This window comes from Anomaloglossus baeobatrachus, chromosome 3 (assembly GCF_048569485.1).
Source record: "Anomaloglossus baeobatrachus isolate aAnoBae1 chromosome 3, aAnoBae1.hap1, whole genome shotgun sequence".
In the NCBI taxonomy this organism is placed as follows: Eukaryota; Metazoa; Chordata; class Amphibia; order Anura; family Aromobatidae; genus Anomaloglossus; species Anomaloglossus baeobatrachus.
The window spans coordinates 28,333,946-28,348,988 of NC_134355.1; the positions used below are offsets into that span (position 1 = coordinate 28,333,946).

The window sequence follows — 15,043 nt, forward strand, 5'->3', positions numbered from 1 at the left end:
CTTTTGCATCGTCCGGCCAGGATGTAGCCTCCCGCTGGGCATTGCCAGTTAACTGTCCCATAAGCATACCAACACGCTGGGCTTCTGTCAAGGGGTACATGCTGTAGTAGATTTTTAGCTTTCCGATAAAGTCATTAAGGGTGTTGGGCTCACCTGAGTACTGCGGCAGCCACACTGCACCCGGGGTGTACGGCATCAGGAACGGCATGATAGGTGCCGCTGCACCGCCGGGTACAACAGCGTCTCCCTGCTGCGACATCTTTGCGCCCCCTTAGTTAATTTCACCAGTCTTCTTGACAGCAAGCCTGGGACACTTTTCTGCGTTTTCGTTCGGGTCGCAGCACCGAGCGCACCTCCTCTGCAAGCGGTAGGCGGAGTCTTAGTTTAGGCGCGATGTTTTCCCGCGCGTAGCAGGTAATGGCGTGATTAAAGATGGCGCCTGGAAAATTTTACCAATGATGTTTTTGGATTTTTCCAGGTATCTTTGCAAAGTTTAAAGTCCGTTCTTTGTTGCAACAATTCACAGTGCAAGTCTTTTATGCGATGCAATAAGTCTTTACAGGCGCACGTCACCCGGGTTGCAGCCGGGTCCAGTCCGCATCCTGTTCGTGACGCCAAAGTTGTGTCGCCAGGGGTTAAGGAGATACCCAGAACCGGGCCAAGGGGTCGCTTCTGGAAAGGGGATCACGGTGTCGTGACCCGGTCTGTGCTCCCTGGTTCCACAATAAAAAGGGGGGGTTATGTTCGTGACGCCACCCGTGGAATGTGATCAGAGATGACCACCGCTGCTGCAGAACCTCCGGGGTGATGGAAGGCAGCTTGAGATGGGACGGCTCCCCACGGGTAGAGCCTTTTCCCCGGGGCAGTGTGTTAGTCTATGGGGGGAGTGCAGGCAGGACACGAGCACAATAAACAGGCAGACTCACGGTTTTGCAGTTTCTTTGTCCTTTACTGATGATGGTATTCAGCGGAGTACTGTCCACGGAGTCTGTGAGGGGTTCAGGGTTTCTCCCACCCAGCCGGGCCGTTTTGGCTTCCTTGCCTGCACTGTGTGTCTGTGGCCCTGCTGCGGTGTGAACTATGCAGCTGGCTCTGCTCTGCTCCTAGGTACCGACCTGACAGGCAACTCGAGTCCTTACTTGTATGTTCCTGAACTCTGCGTTTGTTGCTTGTGTCTGTGGTACAGGTGAAAGATCTGGAATCTTCACTTCTCTGGTGGTAACTATGCAGTATGTAACTTGCAGTCTCGGATCCAGCATCCGTTCTGTGTGCTCCACTGGGATAATCTCAGCAATGCTCTGCCTCCCAGGAATGTTCCTATGTGTACGCTTTCTGCTTTCCTCAGACCCTCAGCTAGGCCTGGAATTGGTCAGTGGATCCTGAGGTGAGCTAAAGCCAGCTTCCAACCTGCAGATCCTGTCTCCTCAGTGCTCTGCACTGAACTTCCAAACTGAAACTACTCCTGACCATTTCCTCCCTCCAGCAGAATGTACAGGGAAGCAGCTTGGTCTTCCCCTTCTGGCCAGGAGGTCTTGGTGTTGTGTGTGGGGAGTTAACCCTTTGTGTTGTTACTGTGGCAACCCTGGGGTGCCACACTACCTGAAAGCCAGCTTCAGCTAGGGAGTGCACGGAGTGGGAAGTAAGGAGACTGCTAGAGAGCACCAGGCCCAACCGGGCGGCAGATCCCGAAGCGAAGATAGATCCAGCTTTCTTCTGCTAAACCTGCCGGTGTGGGGCTCTCAAAGCCCACACCACATCACCACAAAAGCCGCAGCCACGTAACCGCAGTGAGGGCCCATAGGTCATAGGAGGCAAGAAGCTGGAGTGGCCTGGTCCGGGGAACAAGCATACGGCGAACGAAGGGGAGAGAGGCTGCAGCATCTTCCCTGGGTGACCCCCATAGGGACTAAAAGTCGGGGTCACCCCAAACCACCAAGGGCTAAGGAAGGCGAGTCAGTAGTCACCCTCATAAAGTCAGCCTGAAGGATACCTGGTTCCCACCTGGTTCATCTCAGCTACGCCCGGGTTACTCACCCTGCCACCTGAAGTGAGTAAAAACCCTGAAAGACATCCTGCCTGTGTGGTCATTCTGCGACTTGTGGTACTACAAACCTACACAGGGCCCTGGGGCTTGCCTCACTCTCAGGAGGCTACTACATCCAACTGCACACACCATCAGCCCCAGGCGACCCTCAACCTGCAGTGGCGGTCCCTACTGGCCGCAATACTGAGAGTGGCGTCACGATCAAAACAGAAGATTTCCTACCAGTGACGGAGATCCAGCAACGTGGAGTCCCTGAAGGTAACGCACCGACACCGACACACCACCTGTGGGGCTTCACAGCAATGTGACACACGTGCCTTTTAGGGCTCACGTGTTGAACCGAATTCGCCAGCAATTTTTAAAACACCATCACGGCCTACATGGCCTTGTGCAGTGGGCACGCTCGCTATGTGCTCACTTCCATCGTGCGCACACAGCAGCTCAACAACTTTCATCACTCCGGAAGTCTTAGGGTCTGGCAGTTAAACGCCGTAAATGCGATGTTTCGACACGCAGGAATTGGAATCTGCACATGTTGCAGCGTGTGTGGCAGCACCGCAGAGCCCTGCTGAAATACGGTAAGACATATAGCCTGGGATAACTTGATCCAGAGGTGGTGCAGATCACGCTGCTGGAGTGGTGTCAGATCAAGGACCTATGCACCCTGCTACACAGTTTTGAAATGTCGACGAAGATGTTTAGCACTGGCAATGTCATTCTCAGCGTGACAATTCTGGTCATCTACATGATGGAGCACACTGTAATTATTATTCGGAGTCAGGTGTTGGGACAAGAGGAAGGGGAGGAAGTACAGGAGGAGTCATATGCGGAAGGGATAACAAGATCTACGAGGTCCAGATGGTCAGCGGCACCTATGCGGCAGTCATGGTGAGGGAGAGGGATTAACAAGGGCGCATAGTATCAGCAAAAAGTGTTGATGAAAGTGCAGGAGCCCATGAAGAAATGGAGGACGAACTGGCGATGGGCATGGAAGACTCAGCAGATGAGTGAGAGCTTGCTCACATTTCGGTTGTGCGAGGTTGGGGGGAGAGGGCAGAGGAAGGATGCACGATTCTCACCTCTCTGCCACCAACACACCAAGGACTTGGTCCTCCTGGATGCACAAGACACATGAGCGCCTTCTTGCTGCACTACCTACATGACCCTCGGATTGTATGAATTTGAACTAATCCTGAATACTGGGTTGCCACACTGTTAGATCCCCGGTACAAGACAAAATTTGGCGAACTAATTCCTGCCATAGAAATAGACGCACGTATACAGGAGTATCTGCAGAAGGTGGTACGCAATCTTAGATCTACTTTTCCACTAAACACCAGTGCTGCACAGAGTGAATCTCAACGCTTTGTCATGGATAGGAGGAAATGGTCTTTTACTTGTCCACATCGGAGGGACCGAGGGATGGCTGCTGTGCTGAGATGGCGTTGAGTACGGTGTCCCTGCACAGTTGCACTTTTGGTCATATCCCAAAATGAGTTGAAAAAGGACAGATGCTGTTGGAAAGGGGAACAGGTGTGTTGGAAAGGGGAAAAAAGTTTTGGTCCGTGGATTTGGTGGTTAAGCAACTGTAACATTTGCTGAAGAAACAACATCTGTTACAGTGGGACTGGCAGATTTGGATAAAGTGGTATATAATCTGTGACCGCTATATAACGAAAATTAATAAGAAAAGAAAGAGAAAGGTATATATCCACATCAGCAGTCAGTGTCCACCGTGCTCCCAGATGGAAAAGGAGAGGTTGGCAACTGGAAGGTTTGGTGGAGGATACAGAGCTGTGTGGCTATGAAACTAATAGTAGCCTGAACCGAGTTAGACGCCATTCGGATCTGGAGACTGTGAGCCCTGTTAGCGTCACAGGGTCCACATGCCCACCCAGCCCAGGAACTCCCTGTTAACAACACAGGGGCCATTGAGTACGCTGACCGTGTGCGTAGGGGCCACACCTGTGGACAGCAGGCGCATCAGCAGCAGCAGGCCTGTTAATGCCACTGGGCTGCACAAGCAGGACTGTTAGGACAGGAGCTGGTCTTAACCGTTCTGCGTTACCAACTGTGGTGGTGGCCTGCATCCACCACCCGATCCCTGCCTACCTCTGGCCTAAAGCCGCAATGGGTTCAACACATGGAGGTGTGCTCTTTCGGAGCATAATAGAAGACTGCGCACCTCCTTGTTGGCTCCAGCCCCTTTTATAACCTGGGTCCGCCCCAAACCAGGGTGAACCACAATGCACCTCCTGGAGACAAAAGTAGAGTGACACGTCATGAGTGGCATAACTAGCGTCCTATTTGGAAACGCAACTTCAATGATGACCTCATGGCTGCCATGACCCAAACACCTCACCAGTCATCGTCTGAGCATCAATAATGCGGTGACAAGTCATAAGTCATAGGTGTGGGCCTCTGCAAGCCATTTGGGAGGACACCTGATGCCCTGTGGTCTATATGGGACCCCCACATCAGGGCCAGGGCCAAAGAGTTCATTACCGGACCTAGTCTCTGATGCAGGAAGTGCCTGAGCATGCTCAGTAGCATGAAATACAGTCTCTGAAAAAAGACTATCAGCTTTAGCATGGTGTCTATGCCCAAAACAGGACTTATACCCGGCACGGAATGCAAGTGTGAAGCCCCGGGGACGCTGTGTCGGTGCATTACCTTCAGGGACTCCACGTAGATGGATCTGTCTGGTCACAGGTAGGAAACCTTCTTTGTAGTTTGTCGTGACGCCACTCTCAGTATTGCGGTCAGTGGGGACCGCCACTGCAGGTTAAGGGATGCCTGGGGCTGATGGTGGGTGCAGCCAGTTGTAGTAGCCTCCTGAGAGTGAGGCAAGCCCCAGGGCCCTGTGTAGATGTGTAGAACTACAAGGCGCAGAATGACTCAACACAGGCAGGATGTCTTTCAGGGTTTTTACGCACAGTTGATGGCAGGGTGAGTGACCCGGGCGTAGCTGGGATGAACCAAGTGAGAACCAGGTGTCCTTCAGGCTGACTTGTGAGGGTGACTACTAACTCGCCTTCCTTAGCCCTTGGTGGTTTGGGGTAACCCCGACTTTTAGTCCCTATGGGGGTCACCCAGGGAAGTTGCTGCAGCCTCTCTCCCCTTCGTTTGCCGTTTGCTTGTTGCCTGGACCAGGCCACTCCAGCTGCTTGCCTCCTGTGACCTATGGGCCCTAACTGTGGCTACATGGCTGCGGCTTTTGTGGTGTTGTGGCGTGGGCTTTGAGAGCCCCACACCGGCAGGTTTAGCAAAAGAAAGCTGGATCTATCTCCGCTTCGGGATCTGCCGCCCGTTTGGGCCTGGTACTCTCTAGCAGTCTCCTTACTTCCCACTCCGTTGCTCTCTCTCTAGCTGAAGATGGATTTCGGGTAGCACTCCTAGTTGACCGTTCTCCCCCGTCGGTAGCCACTGCGCGGACGCTGTCAGACTACAGCAGCCCAGGGGAAGGGGTCAGCTCTCCTCGGAGCTCCCTGGACTCTGCTCTGAACTGGCTCACATCTGGGACCTTCACTGCTGCTCCTGTCTGAGCTTCACTTTCCTGCTCCTCACTCCTCCACACTCTGCTGCAGACTCTAGACTGTTTACTCCTCCTTCTCTTTTCCCTTTTTTGTGCCTGCCTACGCCACCTAGCAACCAGACTCTCTTACCACACCCCTTGAGAGGAGATGGAGGCTTTTGGCCCCCTCCACTATTCCAGTGAAGGTGAAGGCTTTTCCCCCTCCTGGGATCCCCAGGGGTCCTCTCAAAGGTACATGTGTGAGACCTGATCACTATGCGCCTGTGTACCACACCCCAGTCAGCCTTCTGGATTACCTGTGTTGTACTGTCCCCAGCATGGGTGCAGTACTCAGTGGTGCCTGACCAGGTCAGGGGCGCCACACAAGCACCTGTGCAAAGAGGCTTTTCACACTTAGTGTGGGAGCATGCGCTGTATCCCGAAATGAAAACTTAGCGTCAGGAATGGCACAGTCAGGCTGAGCATACTCACTAGGCGAAACACTGTAATTATGCTGCAGCTGGGGTACATCGGCACACGCATGCGCACTAGCTGCCTCTCCACACTTAGACGTGGAGGGGAAATTTGTCTTGGAGATGCTGTCTATGAACAGAAGGAAAAGCTAAAGGAAGCCTGACTTTCTATCCCTCCGAATTATGAAATGCAGCAATGAATTCCATGAGTTTGCTATAACATTAGCGTAGCAAAATGTGCATGAGGGTGTGATGTAGAGGTGCTAGAAATAGCTTGTCACCAGTGGGGCACTAATGGAATACAACAGCCAGTTCTATGATGCCACAAAATGGCAGTATTTTGTGCTATCATTATAGCTTATTAAAAACAGAGCACGAGGTTGTCATGCAGAGGTGCTGCACATAGATTTGCAGTAGTGTGAATTGACAAAAGTACAATAGCCACGTTTAGGATACAACTAGGTACAGTGACTGTTTGCTAGTATAATGGCTGAGTTTAAAAAAGTTTGAGTGTGCAATGCAGGCAGACGTGCTGCAAATAACGTTCTAATACTGTGAATTGACAAAAGTCCAATAGCCACGTTTAGGATACAACTAGGTACAGTGAGTGTTTGCTAGTATAATGGCTGAGTTTAAAAAAGTTAGAGTGTGCAATGCAGGCAGACGTCCTGCAAATAACGTTCCAATACTGTGAATTGACAAAAGTCCAATAGCCACGTATAGGATGCCACTAGGTACACTGAGTGTGTGCTAGTATAATGGCTTCGTTATAATTAGTTGGAGTGTGCAACGCAGGCAGATGCGCTCTGCAAATGTCTTGGCACTAGTGGGACTATAGCAAAGTCCAATAGCCACGTATAGGATGCCACTAGGTACACTGAGTGTGTGCTAGTATAATGGCTTCGTTATAATTAGTTGGAGTGTGCAACGCAGGCAGATGCGCTCTGCAAATGTCTTTGCACTAGTGGGACTATAGCAAAGTCCAATAGCCACGTATAGGATGCCACTAGGTACACTGAGTGTTTGCTAGTAAAATTGCTTAGTTTAAAAAAGTTGTAGTGTGCAATGCAGGCAGACGTGCTCTGCAAATGTCTTTGCACTAGTGGGACTATAGCAAAGTCCAATAGCCACGCATAGGATGCCACTAGGTACACTGAGTGTTTGCTAGTAAAATTGCTTAGTTTAAAAAAGTTGTAGTGTGCAATGCAGGCAGATGTGCTCTGCAAATGTCTTTGCACTAGTGGGACTATAGCAAAGTCCAATAGCCACGTTTAGGATGCCATTAGGTACACTGAGTGTTTGCTAGTATAATGGCTTAGTAACAATGAGTTGTAGTGTGCAATGCAGGCAGACGTGCTCTGCAAATGTCTTTGCACTAGTGGGACTATAGCAAAGTCCAATAGCCACGTATAGGATGCCACTAGGTACACTGAGTGTTTGCTAGTATAATGGCTTAGTAACAATGAGTTGGAGTGTGCAATGCAGGCAGACGTGCTCTGCAAATGTCTTTGCACTAGTGGGACTATAGCAAAGTCCAATAGCCACGTATAGGATGCCACTAGGTACACTGAGTGTTTGCTAGTATAATGGCTTACTTAGAATGAGTTGGAGTGTGCAGAGGACAAGAGGGTACAGTGGCAGGATTGTGGTGCTCTGGGTAGAGGAATGGAAGCCTGCCTTTCTATTCCCTCCTAATGGTGAAATGCAGGGAGGAAATCCCTGACCTTGGCTACACAGACGCTGTTGCTGTTTGCAGGACCTGTCACCTATGGCTCTGACCCTGCCGCTTTGAGCCCTTAAAAGGACTGCTAGAATGTGCTCTCCCTAAGCTGTCTAACGCTGTGTATGCAGCGCATACAGCTGTATCGGCTATAGGACTCAGGAGGACGGAGCTGCGACACTGATGTCTGACACCAAAGACGCAGAAGGCAGATAATGGCGATCGTGAAGAAAATGTCCGGTTTTATAATGCAGGGACATGTGACATGCAGATCCTATCACACATGCCGTTGCTTCTCTGCCTCAAAGTCCACTTAGCTGTGTGTGTGTCTGTGATTGGCTGACATGCTGGCCCGCCCCACAAGACGCGCGCGCTTAGGGAAGGAAGACAAGAAAAAAAAAAAAAAAAATGGCGATCGCCATTATACAAACAGCAGTGATCTGAAGGCGCTGTTCACGCACACTATACACTGAAATGTGATAATAGTTTGATTCACAGAGTGACTTACACTATTACAGCAGAAACCAAGCTAGGATTTAGCTGTTTTTTGGCTGCTAGAACCGTTCTCGAACGTTTCTAGAACTATCGAGCTTTTGCAAAAAGCTCAAGTTCTAGTTCGATCTAGAACATGCCCCAAAATCACTCGAGCCGCGAACTGGAGAACCACGAACCACGAACCGCGCTCAACTCTAGTGCAGAGTGCCAGGTGGGCGGAGCCATGTGTGCTGCCGGCAGAGTGCGATGTGGGTGGAGCCTAGAGGGGTCATGTGGCGCTGAGGACGTCAGTGTCGTGGACTGCTTGGCTGGGGACAGGTGAGTGTGTGTGTGTGTGTGTGTGTGTGTGTGTGTGTGTGTATGTATGTATGTATGTATGTGTACATGCCGCGGGCAGGAGGGGGTGGAGCGAGCTGAGCGGGGAAGTGTGGGCTTCCTGCACGTAACTAGGATAAATATCGGGTTACTGACCAAAGCGCTTTGCTTGGATACCCGATGTTTATCTTGGTTACCAGCTTCTGGCAGGCTGCCAGCGATGGCTCCTGCACACTGTAGCTGTAAAAAGCCCTGCTTTTTGCTGCTGGAACCGTTCTCGAACGTAACTAGAACTATCGAGCTTTAGCAAAAAGCTCGAGTTCTAGTTCGATCTAGAACAGCCCCCAAAATCACTCGAACTGCGAACTGGAGAACCGCGAACCGCGCTCAACTCTATTCATTAGTACTTGTGACATATTTTGCTATCCTTGTATGGCTTGTTGCAATTTAAAAATATATCACACTTGTTTTTTTTTTTAAAAATGCCGGTAAACATTTTTTAAAATAATGGAATAATGTTTAGAATATTTGAATGACATATACTCATATTAAAAATCAGTTGTATAAGATTTTTGCAAGATGTATTAGGCTATATGCGCACGCTGCGAATTTACCGCGGATTTTACCGCGGATTTGCTGCAGAAAATGTGTCTAACATTGCTGCAGTCATTATACCTATGGGTATAAAAAAAATGCTGTGAGCACACTGCGTTTTTTTATACCTGCGGATGTACGTGTGGAATTTCCGCTGCAGATTTAATGTGCATGTCACTTCTTTTCCGCAAATACCTGCGTTTTTTGCCATAGATAATAATAAAAATCCGCAGGGACCAACATGCGCAAAAACTGTGGCAAATCCGCACCAAAACCGCCGGAAAACCGCATGCGGATATCGTTGCGGTTTTGGTGCGATTTTTTACCGCAGGTGCGGGATTCTTTCAGAGGGTCAGGATTTTCCTTAAGAAAAAGTAAATTTCTAGTGCGCACATGGCCTTATTGTGTTTCACAATTTTCTGTCAAATCCTCTTTGTTTTTAAAGGTGTGGGGTTTTTTTTAACTTGTGTTTCTACTTTTCTCTTATTGGATTGTTAGTCTGTGTACATAAATGTTCAGTGTATGCTAAGATCACCATCCTATGATTAAGGGCGCTTTTTTGGTGCCGTAAACGCATCAAGGCTACCATGTCTTGGATTGACTTTTAACTTACCGTATTTTTTGGATTATAAGACGCACATTTCTTCCAAAAAAATTGGGAGGAAAGTGAGGGGTGCGTCTTATAATCTGAATGTAGCTCACCAGGGTGGTGGAGAGGGGTCGCAAGAGGCTGGAATAATGCTGCGGCGGCTGTGCACTATGTTGTTGCGGCTGTGCCGGGTCTACAGAGGCTGTGCGAGGTCTGCGGCGGCTTGTGCTGGTGAGGCTGTGTGGGGTCTGCGACGTCTGTGCGTGTTGTCTGGCGGCTGTGCGGGGTCTGCGACTGCTGTGCGTGTTGTCTGGCGGCTGTGCGGGGCCTCCGGAGGCTGATGCTGAGGCGGATGTGCGGGGTCTCCGGTGATTGGACTGGCGATGCGGGGCGGGTGGTGAGGATTTCAAATAATGCCGCCCGGAGTCAGTGCATGACCAGATGGAGCTCGGCCCATTGATCTCCCAGCAGCGAACTCAGGGAAAATAGCGCCTGGAGGTGGCGCTTGTGCAGATGAGATCTTGGCTTGCCATTGAGCTGAATGCTCTATCTGCGCTGACTCTGGGCACCATTTCGTTAAAGCCCTCACCACAGCTGCCGTCGCCGCAGCCCAAGCCCCAGCACAGCTGGGCCAACACCAGCACAGCTGCCGCAGCCCGAGCTCCAGCATGGCTAACATTTTCTGGGACACTCACCCCCCCATGCCTCCTGTGACTCCGCTCCGGTAAGACACCACCGGATTATAAGATGGAACCCATATTTTTTCACCTTCTTTTGCTCTGAATTTGGGGTGCGTCTTATAATCCGGTGCGTCTTATAAACCTAAAAATACGGTATGTGGAAATAAAGAAAAAAAAATGTAATATATTTTTGGATGTGCCGATCCTCTTTTTCCTGTATTCCAGTCCACCTGGTGGACGTTTCCATCGCAGTACTCCATGGATGCATAGTGACTCACATTATTGGGCGTGTTCAGCAACCATGTCTCCTGTTTAGTATGTCACAGTACATGTTGACATTAATGGTTCCATCAATGAATTGTAGCTCCTCACAGCCAGCAGCACTCATGCAGCCCCAAACCATGATCCTCCCACCACCATGCCTGACTGTAGGCAGGGCACACTTGTCTTTGTACTCCTCACCTGGTTGCCTCCACAACACACGCTTAACAACATCTGAACCAAATAAGTTTATCTTGGTCTGCTTTATGTACAGAGACAAAGACCCGCCTCAATTTAATGTACACAGACAAAGACCCACCTCACTTCTACTACAGAGAAAAAGACCCACTCACTGTGATCCATCTCAGCATGTCTGCTGCTGGAAACAGGTTACATTCAACTCTATGTTTTGGAAAACAAGTTACATGGAAGTGAAACACCTGGTAACTGTCTGTTTGGAGTTATTTTTTTTAGGTGTAGGGCAACAAAATTATTAAGTATAGTGATTTGCAAATTGTCTATTTATCACATTTTCTATTAAATGAGAAAATGAAAATGAAATTTTGCCGTGATGTCGAGGAGAGACTCTCACACTAACCTTTATTTAGCTTTAGTATCAATGCGTTAAATTTTTTGGGGGCAACTAATAAATGATGACGAGATTCTCAGTTCACACAAGAGAATGAATACTCTGCAAACTTTATTGAAATATTCAACTTTTGTGCATTTATATGATATGAGGAATCTCCTGAGCGTGCAGATTGGAGGATTAAGTGAAGCATCTTTTCGGTTTTCTTATTGCTGTGCTTGTGGATTTATTCTCAGGCCAATTTTGTAAGCAGCCACTGTGTGTTTAGAAGAAGGAAAAAAATCATTGCATGAGAAATAAAGTCAGGTATTTTGAAATTTCTTTAATGCTTTTTTCCAAATCCCATAGTAAAGCTTATCGGAAAACATTTAAGAAAAAAAAAAATCCATGTAGAGCATGCAGAGTTTTGAAAAATAAAGTCATGAGCCACAGAAATGCAGAGTTTTGGTGCAGAAATCACCTGTTGGTGAAACATATTAAATAGTTCTCGCAAGTAAAATGCTGCGGATGTAGAGAACTTCATATTGTCAGCAAAGAACTATGATTAGGCATAACAAGAAAAAACAAACTCCATAGGGAAAGGTCGTTTCAGGGCAGTTGTCTTAGCAGCTGGTGAGAGTATACACATTTGGCCTTGCTCACACTGTGGCGCCCCTGACCTGGTCAGGCACCACTGAGTACTGCACCCATGCTGGGGACAGTACAATACAGGTAATCCAGAATGCTGACAGGGGTGTGGTACACAGGCGCATAGTAATCAGCTCTCACACATGTACCCATGAGAGGACCCCTGGGGATCCCAGGAGGGGGAAAAGCCTTGACCTTCACTGGAATAGTGGAGGGGGCCAAAAGCCTCCATCTCCTCTCAAGGGGTGTGGTAAGAGAATCTGGTTGCTAGGTGGCGTAGGCAAGAACAGGAGAGGAGGGGCAGTGAGTCAGTTAGAGCGGAACTCCATAGGGCTCAGTGAGGAGCAGACCTGTGGGGCTGTTGCTGTCTAACAGCGCCCGCGCAGTGGCTACTGACGGGGGAGAACGGTCAACTAGGAGTGCTACCCGAAACCCATCTCCAGCTAAAGAGAGAGCACAGAGTGGGAAGTAAGGAGACTGCTAGAGAGTACCAGGCCCAAACGGGCGGCAGATCCCGAAGCGGAGATAGATCCAGCTTTCTTTTGCTAAACCTGCCGGTGTGGGGCTCTCAAAGCCCACGCCACAACACCACAAAAAAGCCGCAGCCACGTAGCCACAGTTAGGGCCCATAGCTCACAGGAGGCAAGAAGCTGGAGTGATCTGGCCCAGGCAACAAGCACACGGCAAACGAAGGGGAGTGAGGCTTCAGCAACTTCCCTGGGTGACCCCCATAGGGACTCAAAGTCGGGGTCACCCCAAACCACCAAGGGCTAAGGAAGGCGAGTTAGTAGTCACCCTCACAAGTCAGCCTGAAGGACACCTGGTTCCCGCCTGGTTCATCCCAGCTACGCCCGGGTTACTCACCCTGCCACCTGAAGTGAGTAAAAACCCTGAAAGACATTCTGCCTGTGTGGAGTTATTCTGCGCCTTGTGGTACTACGCACCTACATCGGGCCCTGGGGCTTGCCTCACTCTCAGGAGGCTATTCCAACTAACTGCACATACCATCAGCCCCAGGCGACCCTCAACCTGCAGTGGCGGTCCCTACTGGCCGCAATACTGAGAGTGGCGTCACGACAATTCTAAATAGAAGATCTCCTACCGGTGACCAGATCCAGCCGAGTGGAGTCCCTGAAGGTAATGCACCGACACAGCACTTGTGGGGCTTCACATCTGGCGTCACGAACAGGATAAGGACTAGACCTGTTGAGACAGGTGACCATGTGCCTGGGCGGTCCGCTTGAAAAATTGGAAGCGCCGCCATATTGCCACCATGAAAAGCGCGCTGAAAAACAACAGCAGCCCGCGCTGGAAGAAGTTACCGCCCACGAAGAGGTGTGGCTACCCAGAGATCCCCTGCAGAGTTCTGACCTCGCTTGTGAAGAGAGCGGAAGCGTCCAGAGACGGCGGAGCAGGAGAGAAGCCAGCAGCTTGCTAGAGAAAATGTCGTCTGAGTGCAGAGACCCAGAGCCAGGCTCCGCTGCCTGGTGGTGTCGGGAGCTCGCCGAGTTCTGCGATCAACTGGAAGCCAGGGTCGGAAGGCTGATCAGAGAGGGACGCGAGGAGTTTCTATGGATGACCGCGGCGGTTCGGGCCTACGAGGAGAGAGCCGCGCACCGAGTGCCAGACCGGGCGGTGACGACTCAGACCCCGATGCTGCTACCGATGGGTGAGTCCAGTGTTGCCCCTGCCGGCCCGGATGCCCCGACCCCTGCTGCCACGCCCGCGGTCCCTGAAGAGGCGCCCGGTGTGGCGACGCTGAGTCAGGCCGCAGCCATGCCAGGTGCGGCCCGCCAAGCCCAGCCCGCCGCAGCGATGCCCTGCTCGGCCCGCAAAGAACCGGCTGCCACCGCGACCCTCATCCGCGCCGCAGGCGTAACGCTGACCCAGGCCGCCGCCCTGCTAGGCCCGGCCCGCCAAGACCCCACCGCCGCAGCAACGCTCGTCCGCGCCGCAAGTGAGGTGCTGAACCAGGCCGCAGCCCCGCCAGGTGCGGCCCGCCAAGCCCAGACTGCTGCAGCGACGTCCAGCCCAGCCTGCACAGAGCCCCCTGCAACAGCGACGCTGATCCAGGCCGCCGCCATGCCAGGCGCGGCCCGCCAAGACCAGGCCGCCGCCATGCCAGGCGCGGCCCGCCAAGGAAAGATTGCCTCATCATTTTCCCCGGCCTGCAAGGCCAGAGCAGATACCGCTCCCCGGTCTGAGGAAGTCCCTACTAGGAAATCCCTGATAGGTGAAGACTCCGCATACTGGCAGCTGAAGGCTGACCTGGAGGCCAAGTTCCCACAGGAGATGGTGGACAGATACATGCTCCCTCCGCACACCCCCAAGAGGATTCCAGCAACCCCTGCAGCAACCACGCCAAAGAGTCCCCTGCCTGAGCCTGCTGAAGAAAGCCCATCCCCAGCACTGCCACCAAAGGAGTGCCAAGAAGAACTAAGGGGGAGAGGAGGCCAGGAAGCTGAGGAGCCGACTCTGGAGCCACCAGCAGTGGATCTATACTCAGAGCCGGAGATGTTGCCCTATTCCCGTTGGGATGAGGAAGACCTGACACCGTCCGCTGACGAAGATCTGCCTAAAAGTCTCACCTGGGAGCTTGCAAGCTGTACCACGCAGAGTTCAGGCCGCAGGACAAGGCGTCGCAACAGAACAACGCTGTCCCCTGCACCGCCATCCCCAGAGCAGAGAGAAGTCACGGCCAGAGATCTACAGGAGAAAAGGTTCCTGAGAAGAGCCAAAGCCCAGGCCAGAGGACCCCTTTGCAGAGGAGTTGTGGAGGACTTTAACTTGAAAAGCGGATACGGCTTTATTGTGGCACCGGGTATGAAAGAGGGCATTTTCGTTAATAGGAGGGATGTGAGAGCCCACTTGCCCAGAGGACACCCTGGCAGAAACTTAAAGATGGGAGACACAGTGCAGTTCACCATGCACCAAGGAGAAAGAGGCTGGTATGCCTTAGATGTAGCACCATGTCCCAAAGAAGAAAGAAAAGACAGAGATAAAGAAACAGATGCAGCAAAAGAAACAGATGAAGATCAAGAAAGAAAAGACAAGGAACCTACAGATGAGACTACCTCAGACGACGACAAAGAGCAAGAAAGCAGCAGGTGCCGCAGCCCAACAGGCCCAAGCCCTGGTATGG

The 15,043-nt window shown here is 51.2% G+C and overlaps 1 protein-coding gene across 2 annotated transcripts in view; it reads right to left on the minus strand.

Moving 5' to 3' along the window:
* The window catches only part of LOC142295956 (calpain-8-like), a 129,143-nt gene that overhangs the window by 2,088 nt on the left and 112,012 nt on the right, over positions 1-15,043 (minus strand). The window contains exon 20 of one of the 2 annotated variants that reach the window (XM_075339094.1): positions 11,366-11,530. The exons of the other annotated variant lie outside the window; for it this stretch is intronic. Coding sequence (XP_075195209.1) covers positions 11,507-11,530 — 24 coding nt within the window. The 3' untranslated portion in view covers positions 11,366-11,506. Of the gene's footprint in view, positions 1-11,365; positions 11,531-15,043 lie in introns of those variants that run through there. 2 annotated transcript variants of the gene reach the window in all.